This window comes from Hylobates moloch, unplaced genomic scaffold (assembly GCF_009828535.3).
Source record: "Hylobates moloch isolate HMO894 unplaced genomic scaffold, HMol_V3 SCAFFOLD_5, whole genome shotgun sequence".
In the NCBI taxonomy this organism is placed as follows: Eukaryota; Metazoa; Chordata; class Mammalia; order Primates; family Hylobatidae; genus Hylobates; species Hylobates moloch.
In genome coordinates, this window is record NW_026652280.1 from 134,142,777 (window position 1) to 134,170,293 (window position 27,517).

The following is a 27,517-nucleotide window of genomic DNA, read 5'->3' on the forward strand; positions in this document are numbered from 1 at the left end:
GTGCTTACCCAAACAAATATTAATTGGCCATCTACTGTAGGCTATGTGCCGCTTTATTTTCCAGCAATGCAGAACTGCCCATGTTTCTTTGCACATGCCAGGCTCTAGGTCTCCTCCTTGATTTTGCTCATGCTTCCCCTCACCTTCCCTCCTCTAGCCAGTATCTACTCATCCTTTAAGACTCATCTTGTGTGTTGCTTCCTCCTAGAGGCTCCCACACCCAACAGGTAGGTCCTTCTTTGCCAAAGTCACTGCATTCTTCCACAGTGTTATTATGAGCTCTTTTGTGCTGGTGTCTCTCACTGGGATGGAGCTTCATGAGGAACAGACTGCCTTATTCTCCTTGGTATTTCCTTCGCTTAGCGTAAGACCTAGCATAGAGTGCTCAATTTGCATGACTGAATGATTATGGCTCTTTTTACTGCCAAGTCTTCTGAAGTGCAAGTGCCTTGGGTTGGGAGGAAGTTAATCCAAGAGGACAGCACTATGAAGCTTCCTGACAGTCAGTACACAGCAAGAATAGGAGACAAGATGGATGGGTGCCAAAGAATAGGAGAAAGAACCCAAGAGTAAGGAAAAAAGCCTGATAGCAACAAAGGAAGGAAAGGAACTAATATTTATGAAGGATGTTCATATTTAGCACTTTGCGCGCGCACACACACACACACACACACACACATATATTTTCTTTTTAAGATGGAATCTTGCTCTGTTGCGCGGGCTGGAGTGCAGTGGCCTGTGATCTCAGCACACTGAAACCTCCGCTTCCTGGGTTCAAGTTATTCTTCTGCCTCAGCCTCCCAAGTAATTGGGATTACAGACACATGCCACCATGCCTGGCTAATTTTTGTATTTTTAGTAGAGACGGGGTTTCACCATGTTGGCCAGGCTGGTCTTGAACTCCTGACCTCAAGTGATCCACCTGCCTCGGCCTCCCAAAGTGCTAGGATTATAGGCATGAGCCACCACTTTTGGCTGCACTATGCATATGTTTTCTTATTTAATTCTCAGCATTGCCATCCCCAGTTTACAGATGAGAAAATTGAAGACGAGGATGTAAAGTACCTTGTCCAAAGTCAAATATGGAATAGCAGAGCTGAGGTTCAAGCCTATTTCTGTGAGAGTTCCAAGTACAAGTTCTTTTTTTTTTTTTTTTTTTTTTTTTTGAGACACAGTCTCTGTTGCCCAGGCTGGAGTGGTGGCGCGATCTTGGCTCACTGCAACCTCCAGCTCCCGGATTCAAGTGATTCTCCTGCCTCAGCCTCCCGAGTAGCTGAGATTACAGGTATGCGCCACCACACTAACCCAGCTAATTTTTGCATTTTTAGTAGAGATGAGGTTTCACCATGTGGACCAGGCTGGTCTCGAACTCCTGACCTCAAGTGATCCGCCCTGCTTGGCCTCCCAAAGTGCTGGGATTACAGGTGTGAGCCACCGCACCTGGCCTCCATGTACAAGTTTTTATGCACTGTGCACACTGATGATCAGGCAGGTATAATGTGGTCAACACCTACCAATTCCCTAGACCCTTTAGGGATGCCTGAAAAAGGTCTGTGTCCAGCAGCTTCTGAATAGAGACACCTGAAGGCCTTCAGCCTCTGGGGAGATAGATAGTGACAGATTTGACATCCAGATCTTCAGACATGGTGATCCTTTTCACTTCCAAATGCCCTGAAAGGGGTGCTAAGATCCCAGAATATATACCAGTAAGAGTTAGTCTCCTAGGCTCTGGAGGAGGCCAACAAAAACCACCTTTGGGATGTCTCACTCAGCCAAGCTTTCTCTAATCTTCCTCAGGCAGCCGTGTCCTCCTTGGTCTCTTGGTCCCTCCCGAGCCCTGGTTGCTGTGCCATTTTAGGACCTGCCAGCCAGAGTACACATATGGGGCAGAGTCCGTCATCTCTGCAGGCCCAACAGCCTGGGGTCCCAGTCTATTGATACCTGTGCTTGGGTATTTCTTGGCAGTTGTGAGCACCGTGAAATTGAGGAGGACACTGCAGAACTGGGGTCAGGGGCTAAGGAGTTGCTGGAGTATGGAGCTATGTACAGGGGCAAGGCTGATTCACAGGGGATGCCAGCCCTTCAGTCCACAGATGTTTACTGATACTACTTAGGTATTGTTTGGTTTTTGAGGGCAGGGATGCCAGGCCTGAGAGAAGCACTGATAATAGTAACAGTTTCTTTTTATCCAGACTATCTATATGTCAGATACCATACATATACCCTGTTGTATAACCCTTCAACAACTCTGAAAAAGAGCTATTAATAGCTGTATTTTATAGATTATAAAATTAGACGTTAAAAAAACTGAAGCTCAGAGAGGTTGTCCAAAATCATTGAGGGACAGTGTTGGGATTTGAACTCAATCCCACGTCTGTTTATCTGAAGCCTGTGCTAAACTGCCTAGGAGATATAAATTCCATCCCATCACCAAAGAGCTCACAATCCTTGTCTGCTCTCTGCTCACCCATTCAGCATGTTCTCTTGTCATCTCTTATCACTCTGTGCACTAGGCATACTGAAATCCTAGCAGTTCTTGCATGCATTATATTATCTCTTACCTCCAAGCTTTGTACCTTTGTTCCCTCTGCCCAGAATGTCTTCTATCCCTCTTTTCCTGTTAACTCCTTTCTCACTTTCAGGTCTCAGCTTGGCTGTGACCTGGCTGTCCAGTTCTGGGTACTTCACACCCATGTGTAGGGGGCATTTGCTAGTTAGCTCCCTACTTCTATTTCCCTTCTTCTATCTCTCTCTCTCTCTTTTTTTTTTTTTTTTGAGATGGAGTTTCACTCTTTTCACCCAGGCTGGAGTGCAATGGTGTGATCTCGGCTCACCGCAACCTCTGCCTCCCGGGTTCAAGCGATTCTTCTGCCTCAGCGTCCCGAGTAGCTGAGATTACAGGCGACTGCCCCTGTGCCCAGCTAACTTGTATTTTTAGTAGAGACAGGGTTTCACCATGTTGGCCAGGCTGGTCTCGAACTGCTGACCTCAGGCGATCTGCCCGCCTCGGCCTCCCAAAGTGCTGGGATTTACAGGCATGAGCCACCTAGCCCGGACTTATTTCCCTTCTTCTCTTGCAGGCAGTTCTTGGATTCCCATTTTGGAAATTCACTCTACCCCCTCATTGGTACGACTGACTCTCCTCCCCAAGCTCCAGGCAGGGGTCTGATTGTTTAAGCCAATCAACATATCCCATTCTGCCTGTCACTGTGATCAGTTCAGGGACAGAGGTATACTCACAACTACTGAAATGAGGAAAAACTACAGATTTTGAGAGTTAGTTACCGAAAGAGTCATCTTCTTTTCTATGAGACTGACTGAGATAGGATGTAGATATTTGGACTGGCTATGGGCAATCCAGAATTTAACAGAGGAGGGGCTTAAGGAGTGACAGTCTGATGGTAGGGGAATCAGCCACATCATTAAAAATAGGATATTTTGGGCCAGGTGCAATGGCTTACACCTGTAATCCCAGCACTTTAGGAGGCCAAGATGGGAGGATCACTGAGCCCATGAGTTTGAGAACATCCTGGGCAACAAAGTGAGACACCCGTCTCTACAAAAAAAAAAAATTTTTTTTAAATTAGCCAGGCATGGTGGCACGTACCCATAGTCCCAGCTACTTGGTAGGCTGAGGCTGAGGATCACTTGAGCCTGTGGGGGCTTGAGGATGCAGTGAGCCGTGATCACAACACTGTAGCCTGGGTGGCAAAGCAAAAATCTGTCTCAAAAAAAAAAAAAAAAAAATGGCCGGGCATGGTGGCTCACACCTGTAATTCTAGCACTTTGGGGGGCCAAGCTGGTAAGGTCACTTAAGCTCAGAAGTTTGAGACCAACCTGGGCAACATAGTGAGACCCCGTCTCAAAAAAAAAAGAAAAAGAAAAAAGAAAAGAAAAAGAAAAAAAGGATATTTTGGACCTGTATTTATTCATTGTTTACTCTCAACTTTTTCAGACCCTTGGGCAAGGAAGAAGGGTGCTACTTATTCATGGAAGACTTCTTCAAGCCCTAACACACACACAAACACACACACACACACACACACACACACACACACGGTTTTGGGGTCATGCTAATATACTCGTTGGATCACACTTATCTTTTTTTTTTTTTTTTTGAAATGGGGTCTTGCTTAGTTGCTTGGGCTAGAGTGCAGTGGCATGATATGATTGCTCACTGCAGTCTTAAAACTTCTGGGTTCAAGTGATCCTCCTGACTCAGCCTTCCAAGAATGTATTGTATTCTTTTAGTATTTTTTTTGAAGACAGGGTCTCGCTGTGGCACCCAGGCTGGAGTGCAGTGACGAACACAGCTCACTGCAGCCTTGACCTCTTGGGCTCAAATGATCTTCCCACCTCAGCCTCCCGAGTAGCTAGGACCACAGGTATGTGCCACCACGCCTGGCTATTTCTTTTCATTTTTAGTAGAGACAAAGTCTCACTATATTGCCTAGGCTGGTCTCAAACTCTTGGGCTCAAGTGACCCTCTCACCTCTGCTTCTCAAAGTATTGGGATTACAGGCATAAGCCACTAAGCCTGGCCTGTATTCTTTTTTTTCCTTATTTTCTGAATGATAAGTGTCTTATTTATTTATTTATTTATTTTTTTGAAATGGAGTCTCGCTTTGTCACCCAGGCTGGAGTGCAATGGCACAATCTCAGCTCACTGCAACCTCTGCCTCCCAGGTTCAAGCAATTCTCCTGTCTCAGCCTCCGGAGTAGCTGGGACTACAGATGCCTGCCACCATGCCCAGCTAATTTTTGTATTTTTAGTAGAGACAGAGTTTCACCATATTGGTCAGGCTGATCTTGAACTCCTGACCTCAGGTGATCCACCCTCCTCAGCCTCCCAAAGTGCTGGGATTACAGGCGTGAGCCACCGCACCCAGCCATAGCATCTTTTTTAAATTTAAATTTTATTTTAACTAGAGACATGGTCTTGCTGAGTTGCCCAGGCTGGTCTCTTACTCCTTGACTCAAGCAATCCTCCTGACTCGGCCTCCCAAAGTGCTGGGATTACAGGTGTGAGCCACTGCACCCAGCCATGGCCTGTATTCTTGAAAATTACTAAGAGTGTATATTTTAATATTCTTATTACAAAAACAAATGTTAAGTATGTGAAGTAATGGGTATGTTAATTAGCTTGATTTTGCCATCTCACAATGTATACAGATATCAAAAGATCACATTGTACACCATAAAAAAAGTAAACTTTCTTTCCTACCAAATTAGACTTTCACATGCATCATGGTAACTTTTCATAAATACTTCTACTGATTGTGGATTTTGTATTTTATTTTACTGATCTATTTCTCTATTTCCGTTTGACTTTATAATATGTTCTGGTAAGGCAAGTCCCCTTTACTGTTCTTTTTTTATAATTTTCTTAGTATTTTCAGTCATTTATTCTTTTCAGGGATCTTCATAAAATTCTATTAAAAACATTGTTGGGATTCTAATTGGAACTAATCACACACACACACACACACACACACACACACACGCACATTTTGAGGAAACTGACTTTTTTTTTTTTTTTTGAGACATGGTCTCACTCTGGTGCCCAGATTAGAGTGCAGTGGCGTGATCACAGCTCAACCTCCCAGGCTCAAGTGATCCTCTCACCTCAGCCTCCTGAGTTGCTGGGACTACAGGTGCATGCCACCACACACCCAGCTAATTTTTGTACTTTTCATAGAGATGAGGTTTCACCATGTTGCCCAGGCTAGTCTTGAACTCCTGGACTCAACCTATCTGCCTGCCTCAGCCTTCCAAGGTGCTGGGATTACAGGCATGAGTCACCATGCCTGGCCCAAACTGACATTTTTTTAACCTAGTAGGTCTTCTCCAAGAAAATGCCATAGCTTTCTATTACCCAGATTTTGTTTTATATCTTCTAATACATGTTCTTCATTTAGGTTTCAGTGTCTTTGTATTAAATAGATCTCTAAATTTTGGCTGCCTAAATGCAATACTTTCCCCGTTTCCTTTGCTAGTGCTTGCTGCTGGAATAGAGAAAGGTTATGAATTTTAAAATGTTTATCTTGTATCTAGCCACCTAACTAAAGACTGGAAGATCACTTGGTGAGATTAGGGAAGGGGTGGCAGTTGAGTGTGTTGAAAACTGTGAGACACTGTCTTGCCCTAGAGCCTGAGTGGGTCAGGAAAGGAAGCAGACTAAGGAAAAGCAGAAGAATTGACTGTGTGTGTAGGGCATTGTGTTAGTAGAAGTCAGTTCCATTGTGAGGAGCTGTGAGTAACAGTGACCTAAAAACAGTGGAGATTAAACAGAATGACATTTCTTTCTTTCTCATGTAAAAGAAAGCCTACTGTAGGCAATCCAGGTTCTACAGTTCTGCGGAACCCAGACTGCTTCTAGCTTTCCATTCTGCCATCCGTCAGGTGTGACCCTTATACTTATGGTCCAGGATAAATTCCAGCCATCATATCCATGTTCCAGGAAGGATGGAGGAGAGGAAGATGAGATGAAGGGTACATTCTGGGTGTATTTTAAAGAAATTTCTCAGAAGCTGCCACATAATAATTTTACTCACATCTTACTGACCAGAGCTGAGTGATGTGGCCATGTTTTGCTCTAAGGGATGCTGGGAAATATTTTTATTCCAAATCAAGATCCTAAGGTGGTGGTAATAGACATATTAGGGTTGGTAGTCAGCAGTCTCTGTGTAGGCACATTTGTGGGGTGGTAGAGGCACGTGATTTTCTTCTGTAGCTCTTCTTAGCTACCAGTAGAGAAAGGAGAAGGCAAACGGGACATGGTACAGGGGGTTGGGGGGCAGCAGAATATCAGTACCAGGCATGGAGGGTGTGGATGAGAGAATAGTTTAAGCTGTGTTGGAAGGGAGAGAATGCTGTTTGGGGGATGATAGGCTGGGAGAAGGAGGAGGGATCAAGGGACTAGCGATCTCAGAGGGATTAAAAACCAGATAGTGTGGCTGTGGCAGTGGGTGATGGATATGGAAGGGAGATGAGGGTCACTCAATATAAGGAGGGTAAGGCATGGCCTGGGAGGGTCCTCCCACTGCAGACTGGACTGCAGGAATATGGCAGGAGACATAAAATACAGGGAAGCTGGTGTAGCCAGATGGTGTGATCCCCAAGGCAGTTTCCTGAGGGAGGAGAGTAATGGTCTAGAGGAGCACAGGAGTGTGAGAACACTGACCTTACCTGCGGGCCTAATCTGCTGACCCAGGTAGATACACAGGTGCAGCAGAATAAAAAGCCATCACTGAAGATAGCTGATAGTCACACCTGTGACTGGGGGATGACCAGGCCTTAGGGAGGGCAAGATGAGGAGAGAGCATTCTGTGAGAAGATGAAGGACGAAGAGGATTGATTTGCCATGGAATGAGGATCCAGTGTGCATAGATGAAAGCCTTGCAGGGAAAGGGAAAGGGAGCAGCTGTTGTTTGGGAGAGGACACAGAGCAGTGCGGTGATGAGAATGTGAGAAAGAACAAATGCAAAGGCTTATATTTTGGACACTGACTGAAGACTACAAAATGTAATGTCTGGGCTGGGCACAGTGGCTCATGCCTGTAATCTCAGAACTTTGGGAGGCCAAGGCGGCAGGATCTCTTGAGATGAGGAGTTCGAGACCAGCCTGGGCAACATGGTGAAACCCTATCTACAGAAAATTTAAAAATCAGCTGGGCATGGTGGTGCATGTCTGTAGTCTCAGCTACTTGGGAGGCTGAGGCAGGAGGTTGCTTGAGCCCAGAAGTTCAAGGTTGCAGTGAGCTATGATTGTGCTACTGGACCCCAGCCTGGGTGACAAAGAAAGACCATGTCTCAAAAAAAAAAGAAAAAGAAAAAAAGAAAGTAACAAATAACATCTGGATGTGAGGGGTCCATATAGATCTCTAGGTTCAAGTTGTCTTAGAGAAGACCCAAGCTGTGGCCCCAGAGCAACAGACAGGTTGAGGCAGGGCTGCTGCCTTGTGGGCAAACTCAGGGATGGGCTATCAGTGGTCAGCAGCCATACCAGGGATTTCCAAAGGTCTGAATGTATAGCAGTTTCAGGCCATAAAGAGATGCTTTCCTTCCTTGGAAGCCTTCATTGCCTTACCCCTAAGGTATCCAAGATGAAGTTAGCCTCAAAACAACTACTACTCACACTGTTAGCTGCTGGAGACAACTCCGGCTGCTCAACAATGCCAAGAATCATGCTCTTCTAATATCCATTTTGATTTGAAATCTTTTATGTTTGAGATGTACTTTTCTTTGTTGACAATGGGCTGGGTTTGGCCTACTCATTAGGTGTGGAACTCCCGGCTTGTGGTAAAACCTGATTGGAAAACAATTTAAACACATTTCCTGGTAAATGTATAAATATATATAGATGTTAGTTGTTCCCCTCCCCACCACCAGCACACACTGAAGAAGAAGCAATTTGAAGCAATTCAGACATGCTCAGCATCTGGCCCTCATAAAAGGCCTGGGGTGAGTCATGACTGTGCACCAATAGAGAGGGCTTGTCTTCCTTGTGGAGAGGACCGTATTTACCTCCCATTCTGCCCATGGCCCTTTCTATTGCTTTATGATGATAAGTCTGATTTGTGAGCAAAGAGACTGGTAAAATAAGAATATAGGGAAAGGGAGCAAGGAGAAAAGGAAGAGGACCCAGACCGCTACCTATTCAAGGCAAAATCAGCAGTTTTGGGGAGAACAAACTGTTTTTGCTTTTGAGGAGCCAGATAAAAGGCAGCAGAAAGAGCCTTGGCTTGTGAGTTAAGGGATGGCACGCTTCTTCTAGCTGTAGGCCACTCAACCTATTGGCACCTGTTTGTGCATCTGACAAGTGGGACCAATAATGGTTGCCCTATCCAGTTGAGAGGAAAGGAAAACTCTTGTTTAAAAACACTGTTAGGTGCCAGTTGTGGAGTGAGCTCCTTAAACATGGCATCTCATTTAATACTGAAGATAACTCCCATGATGTCATGAAACCATTCTTTGGCTGAAGAAACTGAGAATTGAGAGGCTATGCTGCTTGTCCAAGGGCACAAAGCCTGTCAAGACTCAAACCCATGTCTGTCTGTCTCCAAATTCTGTGTAGTTCCTATTACTTCATACTGATGTTGATGTCGAAGGATACATTAGGATCTCCCGCTGGGAAGGGGAAAAGCACAAGGTAGCAACCCAGTTCCAAGGCCTGGGGGCATCCCTGTGTCCTTGGCCCCCACAGAAGGCTGAGCCCAGCCCAATTCTGTTTCCTTAGAGCACTGGTCACTGCTGTGGGAGCAGGTGGGTTGTTAATCTGATAAACCGCTTCCTGCCAAGGTGGGAGGGGGAGCTAAAGTGTTGCTGTATTGCCATCCCAGTGGCAGGTGGAAGACTCCAGCGACTTTGCTCACAGAAGCACTCTAGGCCTACAATCTGAAAGGATGAGGGCTTTGGGGTCAGTCAGCCTTGGGTGGGAGTCCTGGCTCTGCTTCTTCATAGCAGTGTGACCCTAACTCATCTTACCTTCATTTTCTTCATCAGTAAAATGCAGATAAGAATGCTCCCCATAAAAGGTGGATGTTGTGAATATTAAATGAACTGCTGTGGGAAATGTGCTTACTACTGTAATGCACAACTGAGAAAAGGCAGCTGTTATTCCATGGAGGTGGTGAGCAGACCTCCAGAGGAGCTGCATAGGCATTGAGCAGTTTTTGTGTCCCATCCCTAAGTCCACATCATGGTCAATCATTTGTTTAGTGAATGCATTCTAAACACTCACTGTGTCAGCTGCTGGGGACAAGCAGGTATGAGACAGCATCATCCTTGCCTTTGTAGAGCTCACAGTTGAGCTGGAACCACATGGCAGGGTAGTATCTGTTATAGTCACAGAGGTGACAGGGCCTGGAAATGTAAGCTTGACCACCTCAATGGGGTCTCTTAGAGAGTCTGGCATTTTAAAATCCAAGCCTCCTCTCCAGGTGTAACAGGGGCCCTTTCGTGGAGTTGTGGGACACACACCTTCCTTGGTGGAGACAGGAAAGGCTGGGCTGCCAGCCTGCTGGGTGAGGGGTGGGGGGGGGGGAAGGAGGAGGAGGAGGAGGAGAAGGAGGAGGAGCAGCTGCTGCTGCTGCTTTGGGGGTGGGTGGTTGAACAGGCAGCCCTGGAGGTGCTTCCCACCTGATGCTGGAAAAAACTCACCACCTTTGGCAGAGACAGACTGATGCCTCCATAGCTTAGAGTTTATGGGATACTTTACTTGTTATCTGAGGCATTTATAGACTGTTAGGTGTTGCCATATCTGCCAGGGTTGGTAAATGTGACAAGGACCTGTTCCAGTTCCAAGCCCACTGACTCACCAGTCACCCTGACATTGAGCAGGTCAGTGATCACACTGAACCTCTCCTGAGGCAATAAAGTGAATGGCTGGGTCAAGGAATAAAACTTGGAGAAAGGGCTTAATGCCAGTCAGCTTGATAGGAAGCCTATGGTAAACCTCTCTGGGGATTAAGTAGAGGGTAGGTACAAGGTTCACTCATCTAGGCTTTCCAGATCTACTACATCCAGGCTCTTCCCATCTCACCTTATCCTATCATCCTGCTTGTTCCTCAACAACCAATACCCACACCAAGCTAGCAGGCAGGTTCCTCAAGATCCCCCAAACACATGGAAGGTCATTTCCACCTCATTGATTTTGTTTAAGATCAGATCCCTACTGTTTCACTTTTCTTCAGCTATAATTAGCTCATCTCTCAAGCTCAGCTCTCATTCTGCCTCCCCTAGAAAGCATTCCTTAACTTCCACAGCACACACTGACCTTTCTCCTCTGGATCACCCCATTTTAGTAATGATTCATTAATGGACTCTTTGATTAATTCAGTCAATGCATGGCAAGCCTTACCTGTTCTATATGAAAAAATACTTCCAAAATCTATCCACTTCTCTCCATCTTCACTGCTTCCACTCTAGACATCTCTTGCTTGGATTATTAAAAACCCTTGTAGCTGGTCTCTCTACCCTCACTCTGCCTGTCTCCAACCCCTGCATACTCCATGCACTATCCAGTGGTCTTTTATGAAGGTAAATTAGCTCCGGTCACTCCCCTGCTTACAGTCTTCTAGTAGCTTCTCAAAGTCCTCGCCACAGCCCACAAGTTTCTGCTAATCTAGCACTTGCCTGTATTCCCAGCCTCTTCTCATTCCATCATTCCTTTTGCTCATTCTGCTTCAGGTACCTCAGCTTTCTTTCAGTTCTTCCAAAAGGCCAAACCATTGCTATTGCCTTAGGGCTTTTGCATGTACCGACCTTCTACCTGAAATGGTCTCAGCTCCTCAATGTTTGCCTACTCCTCATCACTTTTTTCTCTGCTCTCAAATGTCACCTCATCAGAAGGTTTTCCTTGAGCACCCATCTGAAGTAGCTCTGGCCCTCTTGAAGTCACATCTTATATCACTATACTATTTCCTTTTATGTCTTAGTCTGTTTTGTGTTGCTATAACAGAATACCACAGACTATGATTTATAAAAAAAGAAATTTATTTCTTACCATTCTAGAGCCTGGGAAATCCAGTAACAAGGTGCTGGCATCTGATGAGGGCCTTCATGCTATATTATTCCATGGTAGAAGGTGGAAGGGCAAACCAGTGTTTGAGACAGAGAGAAAAAGGGGGCCAGCTCCCATGATAAACTCTTTTGTGATAATGGCATTAATCCATTCATGAGGGCAGAGCCCTCATAATGTCATCATTTCTTAAAGGTCTCACCTCTTAATACCATCATAAGTTTCAACATGAGTTTTGGTTTTGCTTGTTTTTTTGTTTTTTGTTTTTTTTTTGTGTTTTTTTTTTTTTTTGACACAGTCTTGCTCTGTCACTCAGACTGGATTGCAGTGGCTCAATCTTGGCTCACTACAACCTCCACCTCCTGGGTTCAAGTGATTCTCCTGCCTCAGCCTCCTGAGTAGCTGGGACTACAGGCGTGTGCCATCATGCCCAGCTAATTTTGTATTTTTAGTAGAGATAGGGGTTTCACCATGGTGGCCAGGCTGGTCTCGAATGCCTGAGCTCAAGTGATCCACCCACCTTGGCCTCTCAAAGTGCTGGGATTACAGGCGTAAGCCACTGCACTGGGCCTTAACATGAGTTTTGGAGGGGACATTCAACCATAGAACTTTATATCACTAATATTTTTTAACTTGTATTTCCTTGTATTGTGTGCTTTTCACCACTAGAGAGGAAGTACCTCCAGATAGAAACAATGTCTTTTCACTGCTATATCCTCAGAGTTTAGAATAGTGCTTAACATATGAACAAAACCAATAAATATTGACTAATCATTTATTAAATGGTTATTAAATGCCTTCTATGTGTGGAGCCTTGAAAATCAGTAATTACTACGACTGATTAGAGATACGAATGCCTATCCTGGAATATGGTTTCTCAAAGGTTGTCCACAAAACTCTGGTGGTCTGTTAAGGAGTTTGCAACTGGTTTGATAGTTTCAGACTAAAGACCGATAAAACAGTTTTGTTCATATACACTTAACTATTTAAAATCTAAGATTAAGGGCTGGGTGTGGTGGCTCACACCTGTAATCCCAGAACTTTGGGAGGCTGAGGCAGGTGGATCACCTGAGGTCAGAAGTTTGAGACCAGCCTGGCCAACATGGTGAAACCCCATCTCTACTAAAAATACAAAAATTAGCCGGGTGTGTTGGTGCGCACCTGTAATCCCAGCTACTCGGGAGGCTGAGGCAGGAGAATTGCTTGAACCCAGGAGGCAGAGGTTGCAGTGAGCTGAGATCATGCCACTGCACTCCAGCCTGGGCGACAGAGCAAGAGTCTGTCTCAAAAATAAATAAATAGCCAGGCGCGGTGGCTCACACTTGTAATCTCAGCACTTTGGGAGGCCGAGGCGGGCGGGTCACGAGGTCAGGAGATTGAGACCACAGTGAAACCCTGTCTCTACTAAAAATACAAAAAATTAGCCAGGCGTGGTGGCGGGTGCCTGTAGTCCCAGCTACTCGGAGAGGCTGAGGCAGGAGAATGGCGTGAACCCGGGAGGTGGAGCTTGCAGTGAGCCGAGATTGTGCCACTGGTCTCCAGCCTGGGTGACAGAGCAAGACTCTGTCTCAAAAAAAAAAAAAATAAATAAATAAATAAAATAAAAAAATAAATAAATAATAAGATTAAGATTTTCTGGCTGGGCGCGGTGGCTCACGCCTGTAATCCCAGCACTTTGGGAGGCCAAGTCGGGCGGATCACTTGAGATCAGGAGTACGAGACCAGCCTGGCCAACATGGTGAAACCTTGTCTCTACTAAGATAGAAAAATTAGCTAGGGATGGTGGCGCATGCCTGTAGTCCCAAGTACTCGGGAGGCTGTGGCAGGAGAATTGCTTGAACCCAGGAGGCAGAGGTTACAGTGAGCCGAGATTATGCCACTGTACTCCAGCCTGGGCGACACAGCAAGACTCTGTCTCATTAAAAAAAGTTAAAAAGAAAAAGATTACCACTATCATAGAAATTTTATTATTTTATTAATAATTGTTCCATGACATTTACTGCAAGGACTGTATTGGCTAGTTCATCATAGCTAATTTCAGTTATTATAGTTTATTTTGAATATGTTTCACATTATTAGTGTTAAAATCTTAGTCATAAAAATCTATTTTTTTTTGAGACAGGGTCTCTATTTGTGACCCAGGTGAGTGTGCAGTGATATGATCACAGTTCACTGCAGCCTCAACCTCCCAGGCTCAAGTCATCCTCTCACTTCAGTGTCCTGAATAGCTGGGACCACAGGCACAAGCCACCATGCCTGGCTATTTTTTTTTTTTTTTTTTCTGAGGCAGAGTCTTGCTCTTGTGGCCCAGGCTGGAGTGCAATGGCACGATCTCAGCTCACTGCAACCTCCGCCTCCTGGGTTCAAGCAATTGTCCTGCCCCAGCCTCCCGAGTAACTGGGATTACAGGCGCCTACCACCATGCCTGGCTAATTTTTTGTATTTTTAGTAGAGACGGGGTTTCATCATGTTGGGCAGGCTGGTCTCAAACTGCTAACCTCAGGTGATCCACCCGCCTCGGCCTCCCAAAAGTGCTGGGATTATAGGCGTGAGCTACTGCACCCAGCTGGCTGGCTAATTAAAAATAATTTTTTTTTTTTTTTTGGTGGAGATGGGCTCTTGCTATGTTGCCTAGGCTGGTCTCAAACTCCTGGACTCAAGCAATCCTCCTCCCTCAGCCTCCCAAAGTGCTGGGATTACACATGCGAGCCACTGCACCCAGGCAAAATCTACATTTTTGTCGTTACTATTGTGTTGCATTATTTCTCATGATTCAAAAGTAGTTCATCAAAGAGTGAAATTAATGATGAAGAATAATATTGTCAGTAGTGCAATAGAGAATAATGTAAGTGTAAATACTTAATAGGGTTACACAATGAATATATACCATGAATCTTTATGAGCTAGGACAATATAATCAGCAGGAGTGCTGATTTGGTACAGTAGCTGAAAAAGAGGAGTTCAAATAGGAAATATAGTGCTGAATATCTGAAAATTGGACTTTATTGGGTTGTGAATGGTCCCTAAGGATATTGTTTCTTGTGATGCTTTGTCCGATAGTGGCAAAGGCCATCAAAGTTAAAAAATTTATGGTTACTTCTCTGGTAAATCAATGGACATTTTCCAGAGTATGTGTAGCATATGGATTAATTTTGTTAATAAAGGTAGAGCAGAGACCAAAATTACAGAGGTATTACTTAAAGTTGTACTTAGAGCAAAAACATATAGAAGTCATACTACTGTAAGGATGCTTGAATAGTCAGCTTAAGTTAAACTAATGACAAGCATAGGGCTTGGAGAGAAGGCACAACAAACCTGGCATAGTTCTTTTATCAAAAGATCCTGTTGAAAGTAAGTAAAGAAAACAACTGGATGTGGAACTGACTTACGGCTCAAGCCAATCCTTATCAAGATGACCACAGACACCTTGGCAAAAAGTTGAGAACAATTTTTTTTTTTTTTTTTTTTTTTTTATGAGACGGAGTTTCACTCTTGTTGCCCAGGCTGGAGTACAATGGTGCAATCTCGGCTCACTGCAACCTCTGCCTCCCAGGTACAAGCGATTCTTCTGTCTCAGCCTCCCAAGTAGCTCGGATTACAGGCATGCACCACCATGCCCAGCTAATTTTTGGTATTTAGTAGAGATGGAGTTTCACCACGTAAGTCAGGCTGGTTGTGAACTCCTGACCTCAGGTGATCCACCTGCCTCAGCCTCCCAAAGTGCTGGGATTACAGGTGTGTGTCACCATGCCTGGTGAAAATAATCTTATTCCTCTGTTTTGGAATAATTACTAATTTGAAAACTATTATGTCTTATGTTTATAATTTTAAAAATTGACGTAGGCTGGGTGCAGTGGCTCATGTCTGTAATCTCAGCACTTTGGGAGGCTGAGGTGGGGGGATCACTTGAGCCCAGGAGTTCAAGACCAGCCTGGGCAACAAAGTGAGACCCTATCTCTAAAAGAAATACAAAAAATTAGCCAGGCCTGGTGGTGCACACCTGTAGTCCCAGCTACTCAGTAGGCTGAGCTGGGAGGATGGCTTGAGCCCTGGGAAGTTGAGGCTGTAGTGAGCTGTGATTGCATCACTGCACTCCAATTTGGTGACAGAGTAAGACCCTGTCTCAAAAAAAAAAAAAATTGAAGTAGAATTCCATTTAAATGTGGTAGACAGAACACATATGTTTGCTCCATACTACCTTCCAAAATTTGTTGGTAATATTTTTTTTTTTTTTTTTTTTGAGATGGAATCTCGTCCTGTCACCCAGGCTGGAGTGCAGTGGGGTGATTTTGGCTCATTGTAACCTCTGCCTCCTGGGTTCAAGCAATTCTTGTGCCTCAGCCTCCTGAATAGCTGGGACAACAGGCACAAGCCACCATGCCCAGCTAATTTTTCTATTTTTAGTAGAGTTGAGGTTTTACCATGTTGGCCAGGCTGGTCTTGAACGCCTGACCTCAAGTGATCCACCCACCTCAGCCTCCCAAAGTAAATACTTTTTTAAAAAGCATAAATGACCTTTGGCTTTAATCTATGATGAAGTATTACGGACAATATTTATCCTGTCAATGTAAACAGGAAGAAACAGGACAAGATGTATGAAACAGCTGTTTTCTGATATTGAATTAGAGGTAGCACAGGATTGTGATTCTTGAGACAGGAGAAACAAATGAAGTGAGCTTTATTATCACCTAGGTTTCTATTTGGAGGCACATTCCAGACCATGGAGCAAGGAGAGAGAACCTAAGCAGAGCACAATCCTCTCACTGAGTTGAAGAGAGAGAGAGAGGCAGAGAGAGAGACAGAGATATTGGAGTAGTTCAGGGAGGCTGAGGCAGCTGAAAGTTGGGAAAAAATTCAGATAAGGGGGTGTTATGCAGAAGTGCTCCAGAAATCTGCACTGGGGTCTCATTAAGTTTTTTTTTTTTTTTTTTGAGATGGAGTCTCACTCTGTCACCTAGGCTGGAGTGCAGTGGTGTGATCTTGGCTCACTGCAACCTCTGCCTCCCAGGTTCAAGCAATTATCCTGCCTCAGCCTCCCAAGTAGCTGGGATTACAGGTGCCCACCACCATGCCTAACTTTTGTATTTTTAGCAGAGATGGCATTTCACTATGCTGGCCAGGCTGGTCTAGAACTCTTGACCTCGTGATCTGCCCGCCTCGGCCCCGCAAAGTGGTAGGATTACAGTTGTGAGCCACCGTGCCTGGCCTCATTTTCTGAATGCTAAGAAATAATACTGGCTGGGCACGGTGGCTCATGCCTGTAATCCCAGCACTTTGGGAGGCTGAGGTAGGTGACTCACTGGAGCCCAGGAGTTCAAGACCAACCTGGGCAACATAGAAAGACCCCACCTCTCCAAAAACTACAAAAAATTACTCAGGCATGGTGGCACGCACCTGTAGTCTCAGCTACTTGGGAAGCTGAAGTGGGAGGATCACCTGAACTCAGGAGGCAGATGTTGCAGTAAGCCAATATCATGCTACTGCACTCTAGCCTGGGCAACAGAGTGAAACCCTGTCTCAAAAAAAGAAAAAGAAAAGAAATAATACCAAGATGTGATGCTGAAAAATTTTCTACATTTGATGAGAATGCTAATGCAAAAATTCAAGAAACTCAATGAACCCCATGCAGGATAAACCTACACACACCAAAGCATATAATCAATTTGCTGAAAAACAACTGATAAAGAGAAAAATTTTTAAAGCAGCCAGAGGAAAAAAAGATACAATATATACAGAGAAACCAAGATAAGAATTACTGCATACTCATTGTCTAAAGCTATGCAAGCCAGAAGACAATGGAATGGTATCTTTGAAGTGCCAAAAGGAAAAAAACCAGGACAATTTGAAAACAAGTGAAAATATCCTTCAAAAATGAAGGCAAAATAAAGTCTTTTTTTTTTTTTTTTTTTTTTGAGACAGACTGTGTTGCCCAGGCTGGAGTGCAGTGGCATGATCTTGGCTCACTGCAATCTCTGCCTCCCAGGTTCAAGCAATTATCCTGCCTTAGCCTCCTGAGTAGCTGGGATCACAGGCACCCGCCACCATGCCCGGCTAATTTTTGTATTTTTAGTAGAGATGGGGTTTCACCATGTTGGCCAGGCTGGTCTTGAACTCAGCCTCAAGTGATCCACCTGTCTTGGCTTCCCAAAGTGCTGGGATTACAGGTGTGAGCCACCACACCCGGCTCTTTTCTTTTGAGACTGATGAAGAGAAAAGAAGACTCAAATTACCAGTATGTAGAAAAAGAGATAACACTGCCAGATGCAGTGGTGCACGCCTATAGTCCCAGCTATTCAGGAGGCTGAGGTGGGAGCACTGCTTAGCCCAGGAGTTCTTGGCTGTAATATGCATGCCAGTCAGGTGTCTGCACTGTTTGGCATCAGTATGGTGACCTCCTGGGAGCATGGGAACACCAAGTTGCCTAAGGAGGGGTGAACTGTCCCAGGCTGGAAATGAAGCAGGTAAAAACTCCTGTGCTGATCAGCGGTGGGATTGTGCCTGTGAATAGTCACCACACTCCAGCTTGGGCAATACAGTGAGACGCTGTCTCTTAAAAAAAAAAAAGAGAGAAAACACTACTAAGATTCTACATTAATTAAGGGGATAGTAAGAGGATATTGCGAATGAGTATGCAAATACATTTGAAAACATAGATGAAATGGAAGAATTCATTGGAAGAAACATGTTTCCAACAATGACACAAGAAAAAACATTCCTAAATATACATATTTTAATGAAAGTATTTAAAGTCATAATTACAAATTGTCTCATAAGGGAAATTCACAGGCTGAGATGATGTCACTGGTGAATTGTATCAAACATCTAAGGAATAAATAATAGAATCCTTCATCCATGCAGAAGTTTCAGAAAATAGAATTGGGCAGTACACTTTCCAACTCATTAGGCCAGTATTACTTTGATTTCAAAACCAGACAAAGATGTGACAAGAAAAATTACAAACCAATGTCCTTCAAACATAGGCAAAATCCTGAAGAAAATAAAATGAATACAGCAATTTACAAAGAGGAAAATGCATCATGATCAGTGGGTCTTATCCAGGAACACAAGGTTAATTTAACACTTAAAATACCAATGAGTATAATTATACAACTTTAGCAGAAATAAGGAGGAAAAAAAACTTGGGTCATCTCTATAGATGCATTAAAAGCCTTTGGCAAAATTCAACACCCATTTATGATTTAAAATGACAAAAACCTTTTAGCCAACTAGGAATACCAGGGAACATCTTCAAGCTGAGGAAGGGTCTCTAGGAAAACTTACAGCTGACATTGTACTTAATGGCGAAAGACTGAGTACTTTCCCTCTAAAATTAGGAACAAGGGGAGGATATGTGCTTTCACCACTTATATCCAGTATTGTTCTGAAGGTCCTAACCAGGGCAGTAAGGCAAGACATATGGGTTGGCAAAGAACAAGTACAATAATCTTTATTTGCTGATGACATGATTGTGTATGTAGAAAGTCCTAAGAATTCTACAAAAGGGACTAGAACTTAGTAGTAGGGAAAGTATTTTAGTCTTTCTAAAAATGGTCCTTATTCCATAGATACTTTTACCTTTATTGCCAACATGAGTAGCTGTCTTTCTTGGGGTGTTGTTACTTTCCACAAAAAAGTCAAGGCATTAATCACAAGTAAAGCAAAGTATGTGTGTTTGCTGGTTTTATTGAATTGATCTTTACGGAAGAGAGTTAGAAAGGTCTTCAGTAATAGTTTTCTCTTGATAATGGTCTGGCTGTGTGTCTCCACCCAAATCTCATCTTGAATTGTAATCCAAATTGTGATCCCCACATGTTGGGGGAGGGACCTCGTGGGAGGTGATTGGATCATGGGGTGGTTCTCCCATGCTATTCTCGTGATAGTGAGTTCTCACGAGATCTGATGGCTTTATAGGGGCTTTGCCCCACTTTGCTCTGCACTTCTCCTTCCTGCCCCCCTGTGAAGAAGGTGCCTTTCTTCCCCTTTGCCTTCTGCTATGATTGTAAGTTTCCTGAGGCTTTCCCAGCCATGTGGAACTGTGAGTCAATTAAAACTCTTTCCTTTATAAATTACCCAGTCTGGGGTATTTCCTTATAGCAATGTAATAATAGACTAATACACTCTCCCATTTGGTAAATTTTCCTTCTCTGCCCTAGAGGATTTCCGAGAGAAATTCCTAAAGCAACAGAGTTCTTTTTCCAAACTCTTTTTCCAGCCTCTAAAGGGCTGCTTGGTGGGTTCACGGTCTCTCAACCTAAAACTAAGTGTGAAGGCTCCAAACAAAAAAATTCTGGACCTTAAAACCAATGCGTGGCTGGCCACAGTGGTTGACACCTGTAAGCTCAGCAATTTGGGAGGCCAAGGTGAGAGGATTGCTTGAGGCAAGGAGTAACATAGTGATTGAGACCTGGGTAACATAGTGAGACCCTGTCTCTACAAAATATAAAGTTAAAAAAAAAAATTAGCTGGGTATGGTGGTGCGTGTCTATAGTCCCAGATACTCTGGAGGTTGAGGTGGGAGGATTGCTTGAGGCCAGGAGTCTGAGGCTATAGTGAGCTATGACTGCCACTGTGCTCCAGCCTGGGTGACAGCGAGACCCTGTCTCAAAAAACCCCACAAAACCAAACCAAGGTGTACTCTGACTCCAACCAGGATCCCCTCCGTAAACTCAGCTCTCCCTCTGGCGGTGACCCTTGTTCTGCAAAGGAAGCCAGGGTGAAGGGGAGGGAATCTCAGTTTAACTCACTCACAGAGGGTGGCCTCCCTAATCCCAAGTGGGTTTTGATTGAGTCCTGTTTTAGCTCCCTCTCTCTCTCCAGACCTCATTGGGCTTTTTGCTGCTTAGTTAGATGAGCTATAGACAAGGAGTTTGAGACCTGGGTTTTAGCAACTGCTCTGCTAAAACTGGCTGATCTTGTGGAAGATAAACCTCATTGAGTCTTAGTTTGTGCTTTTTTAAAAGTGAGATATTTAGTTAGACTAGTGATTTTCAAACTCTTTTTTCCTAGTAGCAAGACTCTTTGTACGAAGAAAATGTTATCTGGATGCCCAGCCCAGAGAAGAGAGGTTAGAGTCATTCTGGTTGACTTTGAAGGTGGACTGTCTTTTCTCCCATTGCGGCCATAGTGAAAGTGACTCTGTCTAAAATTTAGTGTCTTTATTTTTTCCCCCCAAAGATGGATAATGTGTTAATGGGATGATGTGAGAAGGATAAAAGGTAAGGATGTGGGAGTGAGCAAGGCGACAGATCATAGGCTATGCTTTTGCATTTAAAAAATGAAGATGGGTATTACAGAAGATATTACTAAATTGTTTCTCTGAAAAGTCTTATAAATTATGACATGAAATTACATTAAATTATATGTGTATCAACTTCAAAACATTACAGTACCTGAAGTGGACACTGCCTTGGCTGTATGACCCCAGTAATGTAGGGTCAGGTGGGCATCCAGGGGACTGGCTTTTCCTGCTCATCTAAATGATATAAGTTTTCACTGTTGTTAAAACTTCATTTTATTGCTATCTTATTTTTGTCACAAGTCCTTATGAGCTTGGCTGGGTGAAGGGTCACCCAGAAAAGAACCAGCTTCCACTTTCTTTAATTATGCAAACTAGAGCTAGGTGACTGAGAACTTGCTTTTGGTCTGCAAGACATAGGGAGTTTTGCAAGCCCCAAGGGAGTCCAGAATTTCCTCAACATGTTGCAAGGTGGCTGGATGGCTTTCTTCTGAAGTCATGCAATATTGTCCTTCACTTTGGTTATGACTGCAGAGGTGCTGGGAAGCAAAATGAAAACTGTCACCTCGAAGCAGGCTTTTCTTCATAGGCCCCACAGGTGAGGCCAGCTCATTTAAAGGGAATGGCTTGTGCTGCTGCTTTCATCTAAAGGTATTTTGATCCAATTCCACCTCCCAGCTCCTTTATTGGTAATGTTTTCCAAAACACAGTATTTTTGCTGAGGGAAGGACAGGCAAAGGCCTGAACATTTAGAGAGTAGAAAACTGACTGGCTGTGGACATTTCACAAAAGTTCATATTTTGCTAGTTTAATTTGGAAAAGGACACATGAATTCTCACAGAAAATGAGCTTTATTGGGGAACAATAAATTTCATCAAGGCATTTCTTTATCAGGAACCACACAGGCAGCCCCACGCAGTCACTGCCCCATACCTTATCCTTCAGCTTGTGCTGCACAGGAGAGGAGTGGCTGGGATTCCTGACTAGGGCTTTGATGAGAGTGCATGCACACTGGAGCATGCTTCTTGGCCTGGATGGCAAAGTCCCAGGAGCCAGTCCCAACTCAGACTCTGGCCTGTCTAGGTACATTTCAGATGAAAGTCACCCCTGCTCCTTGCCCCACCCTCACTCCAACAAAAATGCGCTTCTAGAAATGCTTACTTTTCTTTTTCTACGAAGGGTTTATAATGTGAGGCTACTAAAGATTTTCAAATTTCAGAATAGTACCACTTACCTTGGGCTAGGTTAATTTTTTAGAGAATTGATCTTGTCCCCTAATGAGTAGGAAGATCAACTGGTTTTTGGACATGACTATAAGCAGAAGATGCCAAATAATACCTTAAAAAGACTCCACTGGCCAGGTGCGGTGGTTCACTCCTGTAAACATTTTTTAATTTTTGTGGGTACATAGTAGATGTATATATTTATGGGTTAAATGAAGTATTTTGGTACAGGCATGCAATGTGTAATAATCACATCAGGATAAATAGGGTTTCCATCATCTTAAGCACTTATCCTTTGTGTTACAAACAATCCAGTTATATTCTTCAGTTATTTTAAAATTTTATTTATTTTTTGAGACAGTCTCACTCTATTGCCTAGGCTAGAGTGCAGTGCCACAATCATGGCTCACTGAAGCCTTGACCGCCCGGGCTCAAATGATCCTCACCCTCCTGAGTGGCTGGGACTACAGGCGTGTGCCACCATGTCCGGCTAATTGTTTACTTTTTTGTAGAGATGGGATCTCCCTATGTTGTCCAGGCTGGTCTCAAACTCCTGGGCTCAAGTGATCCTCCCACCTCAGTCTCCCAAAGTGCTGGGATTACAGGCGTGAGCCACTGTGCCCAGCCAGGGAGCTCTTTCAGATTGGCTCCTGGGTCTGTCTGACATGCTTCTATCCTTTTGTTTTTGAGCACTTGCTTAGTTTCTGGTACTACAAGATGCTCCAGGCTTATCTTGCATTTTCTTGGCTCTAGCCTTAGAACCTAGCCTTTTTCCCAAGAAGCCTGGGTTCTTTTTTATTGGAAAATATTTAGAAACCAAAATCCAGCACAGTACTTTGAACTGAATTCTGCTTCAGTCCTCCCAAACTAATATAAACTTGGCAGGAGTGTGTGGGAGGCAGATGCAGCACCCTCCCAAAGCAGCTGGCCCTGTAGTGACTTGGTGGCAGTTGTCCACTTGGATCCTTAGTTTCTATACTGAGCTACTGGCTCCTCACCTGAGGTCTCTAGACCTGTAGGGCATGTGAGATAACTGAAGAGATATCTCTGGGACAGAGAGGGAAGAAGTGGAGATACAGCAGCTTCCCTCATTTTTTAATTTTTAATTTTTGAGACAATGTCTTGCTCTGTCACCCAGGCTGGAGTGCAGTGGTGCAGTCTTGGCTCCCTACAACCTCTGCCTCCTGGGCTCAAGTGATCCTCCCACCTCTGACTCCTGAGTAGCTGGGACTCCAGGCATACACCACCATGCCTGGCTAATTTATTTTATTTTTGGTGGAGACAGGGTTTTGCTATGTTGCCCAAGTTGGTCTCAAACTCCTGGACTCAAGCAATCAGCCCATCTTTGCCTCCCAGTTAGGCTGCTCGGGGGTCAGGGACCCACTTGAGGAGGCAGTCTAGCCATTCTCAGATCTCCAGCTGCGTGCTGGGAGAACCACTACACTCTTCAAAGCTGTCAGACAGGGACATTTAAGTCTGCAGAGGTTACTGCTGTCTTTTTGTTTGTCTGTGCCCTGCCCCCAGAGGTGAAGCCTACAGAGGCAGGCAGGCCTCCTTGAGCTGTGGTGGGCTCCACCCAGTTCGAGCTTCCTGGCTGCTTTGTTTACCTAAGCAAGCCTGGGCAATGGTGGGCACCCCTCCCCCAGCCTCGCTGCCGCCTTGCAGTTTGATCTCAGACTGCTGTGCTAGCAATCAGCGAGACTCTGTGGGCGTAGGACCCTCCGAGCCAGGTGTGGGATATAATCTTCTGGTGTGCCACTTTTTAAGCCTATTGGAAAAGCGCAGTATTAGGGTTGGAGTGACCCGATTTTCCAGGTGCCGTCTGTCACACCTTTCTTTGACTAGGAAAGGGAACTCCCTGACCCCTTTTGCTTCCCGAGGGAGGCAATGCCTCGCCCTGCTTCGGCTCGTGCACGGTGCGCTGCACCCACTGTCCTGCGCCCACTGTCTGGCACTCCCTAGTGAGATGAACCTGGTACCTCAGATGGAAATGCAGAAATCACCCGTCTTCTGCGTCGCTCATGCTGGGAGCTGTAGACCGGAGCTGTTCCTATTTGGCCATCTGGGCTCCACCCCCCGCTCCAGCCTCATCTCTTAAAAAAAAAAAAAAGTCCAGTAGTTGATGGTCATTTGGTTTCCACTTTTTGACTAATATGAATGATAATGCTATGAACATTTGCCTACGAGTCTTGATGTGAACACATTTCCACTTCTCATGGAATTGCTGGATCATATGGTAAACTTATGTTTATCTTTTTAAGAAACTGCCAAACTGTTTTCCAAAGTGGCTGCACCATCTTACATTCCCGCCAGCAATGCATTAGGGCTCCAGTTTCTCCACATCATCACCAACGCTTATCTTTGTCTGTCTTTTTTATTACAGTCATTTTAGTGGGTCTAAAATGGTATCTAATTTTGGTTTTAACTTGTATTTTCCTAGTGACTAGTGATAGTACACATCTCTTCATATGCTAAGCAATTTGTATATCTTGTTTGCTGAAATATCTATTCAAACGTTTTGTCCATTTTTAAGTTGTCTGCCTTATTTCTGAGTTTTAAGAATTCTTTACATAGTCTAGATACAAGTCCTCTATCAGATACTTATTATGATTTGAAAATATTTTCTCCCAGTCTGTGATTTTTCAATTAATTTTTTCTTTTTTTTGAGACAAGGTCTCACTCTGTCACCCAGGCTGGAGTGCAGTGGTGTGATCTCGGCTCACTGCAACCTCTGCCTCCCAGGGTCAAGAGATCCTCCCGCCTCAGCCTTCTGAGTAGCCAGGACTACAGGAGCATGCCACCATGCCTGGTTAATTTTTGTATTTTTTGTGGAGATGGCATTTTGCTCTGTTGTCCAGGCTGGTCTCAAACTCCTGAGCTCAAGTGGTCCACCCTCCTTGGCTTCCAAAAGTGCAGGGATTTCAGATGTGAACCACCTCCCTGGGCCAACTGATTTTCTTAATAGTTGTTTGAAACAAAATTTTATATTTTAATGAAGTCCAATTTATTAATATTTTCTTTTATGAATTGTGCCGTTAGTGTCTTAAGAGTTCTTCCTAAACCAAGGTCATCTAGGTTTTCTCCCATGTTTTCTTCTACATATTTTATAGTTTTAGCTCTCACATGTAGGTGTGTGATCAATTTTGAGTTTATTTTTGCATATGGTAGGAGGTAAGAATCTAAATTAATTTCTTCTGCATTTGATATCCGAATATCCTAGCACTATTTGTTGAAAAGTCCATCTTTTCTCCATAATTTCATTGGGATTTTTGTCAAAACTTAATTGATCATAAATGTGAAGGTTTATTTCTGGATTCTGTTCCACTGATCTGTATGCCTATCTTTATATCAGTACCACACTGTCTTGGTTAATGTAGCTTTGTAGTAAGTTCTGGATCAGAATTATTTCTTCACTTTCAGAATTATTTTGGCTATTCTGAATCCTTTAAGTTTTCATACAGATTTTAAGATTGGCTTGTCAATTTTCCAAAAAACCTGCTGTGATTTTGATAGGGATTGCATTGTAGATTAATTTGGGGAGAACTGCTATCTTAACAACATTTGATCTTCCAATTCATGAACATGGATTGTGTCTACATTTCTTGATACCTTCTTTAATCTCTCTGAATTTTTCTTTTTCTTTTTTTGAGACAGGGTCTTGCTCTGTTGCCCAGGCTGGAGTGCGCTGGCACAGTCACAGCTAACTGCAGCCTCAACCTCCCAAGCTCAGGCAATCCTCCCAATGTAGCCTCTCAAGTAGCTGGGACGATAGGTGTGCAGCACCATGCCTGGCTAGTTTTTTAAAATTTAATAATTATTATTTTTTATTATACTTTAAGTTCTGGGTTACATGTGCAGAACATGCAGTTTTGTTACATAGGTATACACATGCCATGGTGGTTTGCTGCACCCACCAACCTGTCACCTACATTAGGTATTTCTCCTAATGTTATCCCTCCCATAGTCCCCCCACCCCCCACAGGCCCTGGTGTGTGATGTTACCCTCCCTGTGTCCATGTGTTCTCATTATTCAACTCCCACTTACGAGTGAGAACATGTGTTGTTTGGTTTTCTGATCTTGTGATAGGTTTGCCGAGAATGATGGTTTCCAGCTTTATCCATGTCCCTGCAAAGGACATGAACTCATCCTTTTTTATGGCTGCATAGTATTCCATGGTATGTATGTGCCACATTTTCTTAATCCAGTCTATCATTGACAGGCATTTGGGTTGGTTTCAAATCTTTGCTATTGTGAATAGTGCAGCAATAAACATACATGTGCATGTGTCTTTATTGTAGAATGATTTATAATCCTTTGGTTATATGCCCAATAATGGGATTGCTGGGTCAAATGGTATTTCCAGTTCTAGATCCTTGAGGAATCGCCACACTGACTTCCACAATGGTTGAACTAATTTGCACTCCTAACAACAGTGTAAAAGTGTTCCCATTTTTCCACAACCTCTCCAGCATCTACTGTTTCCTGTAGAATGATCGCCATTCTAACTGGTGTGAGATGGTATCTCATTGTGGTTTTGATTTTCATTTCTCTAATGACTAGTGATGATGAGCATTTTTTCATATGTCTGTTAGCTGCATAAATGTCTTCTTTTGAGAAGTGTCTGTTCATATCCTTTGCCCATTTTTTGATGGGGTTGTTTGCTTTTTTCTTGTAAATTTGTTTCAGTTCTTTGTAGATTCTGGATATTAGCCCTTTGTCAGATGGATATATTGCAAAAATTTTCTCCCATTCTGTAGGTTGCCTGTTCACTCTGATGATAGTTTATTTTGCTGTGCAGAAGCTCTTTAGTTTAATTAGAACCCATTTGTCAATTTTGGCTTTTGTTGCCATTGCTTTTGGTGTTTTAGACATGAAGCCTTTGCCCATGCCTATGTCCTGAATGGTATTGCCCAGGTTTTCTTCTAGGATTTTTATGGTCCTAGGTCTTACATTTAAGTCTTTGTTCCATCTTGAGTTGATTTTTGTATAAGGTGTAAGGAAAGGGTCCAGTTTCAGTTTTCTACATATGGCTAGCCAGTTTTCCCAACACCATTTATTAAATAGGGAATCTTTTCCCCATTGCTTGTGTGTGTCAGGTTCGTCAAAGATCAGATGGTGGTAGACGTGTGGTGTTATTTCTGAGGCCTCCATTCTGTTCCATTCGTCTACATATCTGTTTTCGTACCAGTGCCATGCTGTTTTGGTTACTGTAGGATTGTAGTAAAGTTTGAAGTCAGGTAGCGTGATGCCTCCAGCTTTGTTCTTCTTGCCCAGGATTGTCTTGGCTATGTGGGCTCTTTTTTGGTTCCATATGAATCTTAAAGTAGTTTTTTCCAATTCTGTGAAGAAAGTTAGTGGTAGCTTGATGGGGATAGCATTGAATCTATAAATTAGTTTGGGCAGCAAGGCCATTGTCATGATATTGATTCTTCCTATCCATGAGCATGGAATGTTTTTCCATTTGTTTGTATCCTCTCTTATTTCCTTGGGCAGTGCTTTGTATTTTATTTTCTTAGTAGCAGTTGTAAATGGGAGTTC

At 43.8% G+C, this 27,517-nt stretch overlaps 1 protein-coding gene across 1 annotated transcript in view; it reads right to left on the bottom strand.

The window, feature by feature from the left end:
- RPAP2 (RNA polymerase II associated protein 2) overlaps positions 1–27,517 on the bottom strand; it is a 138,828-nt gene that overhangs the window by 18,779 nt on the left and 92,532 nt on the right. The window contains exon 13 of the mRNA XM_058439575.1: positions 11,506–11,564. Coding sequence (XP_058295558.1) covers positions 11,510–11,564 — 55 coding nt within the window. The 3' untranslated portion in view covers positions 11,506–11,509. The remainder of the gene's footprint in view (positions 1–11,505; positions 11,565–27,517) is intronic.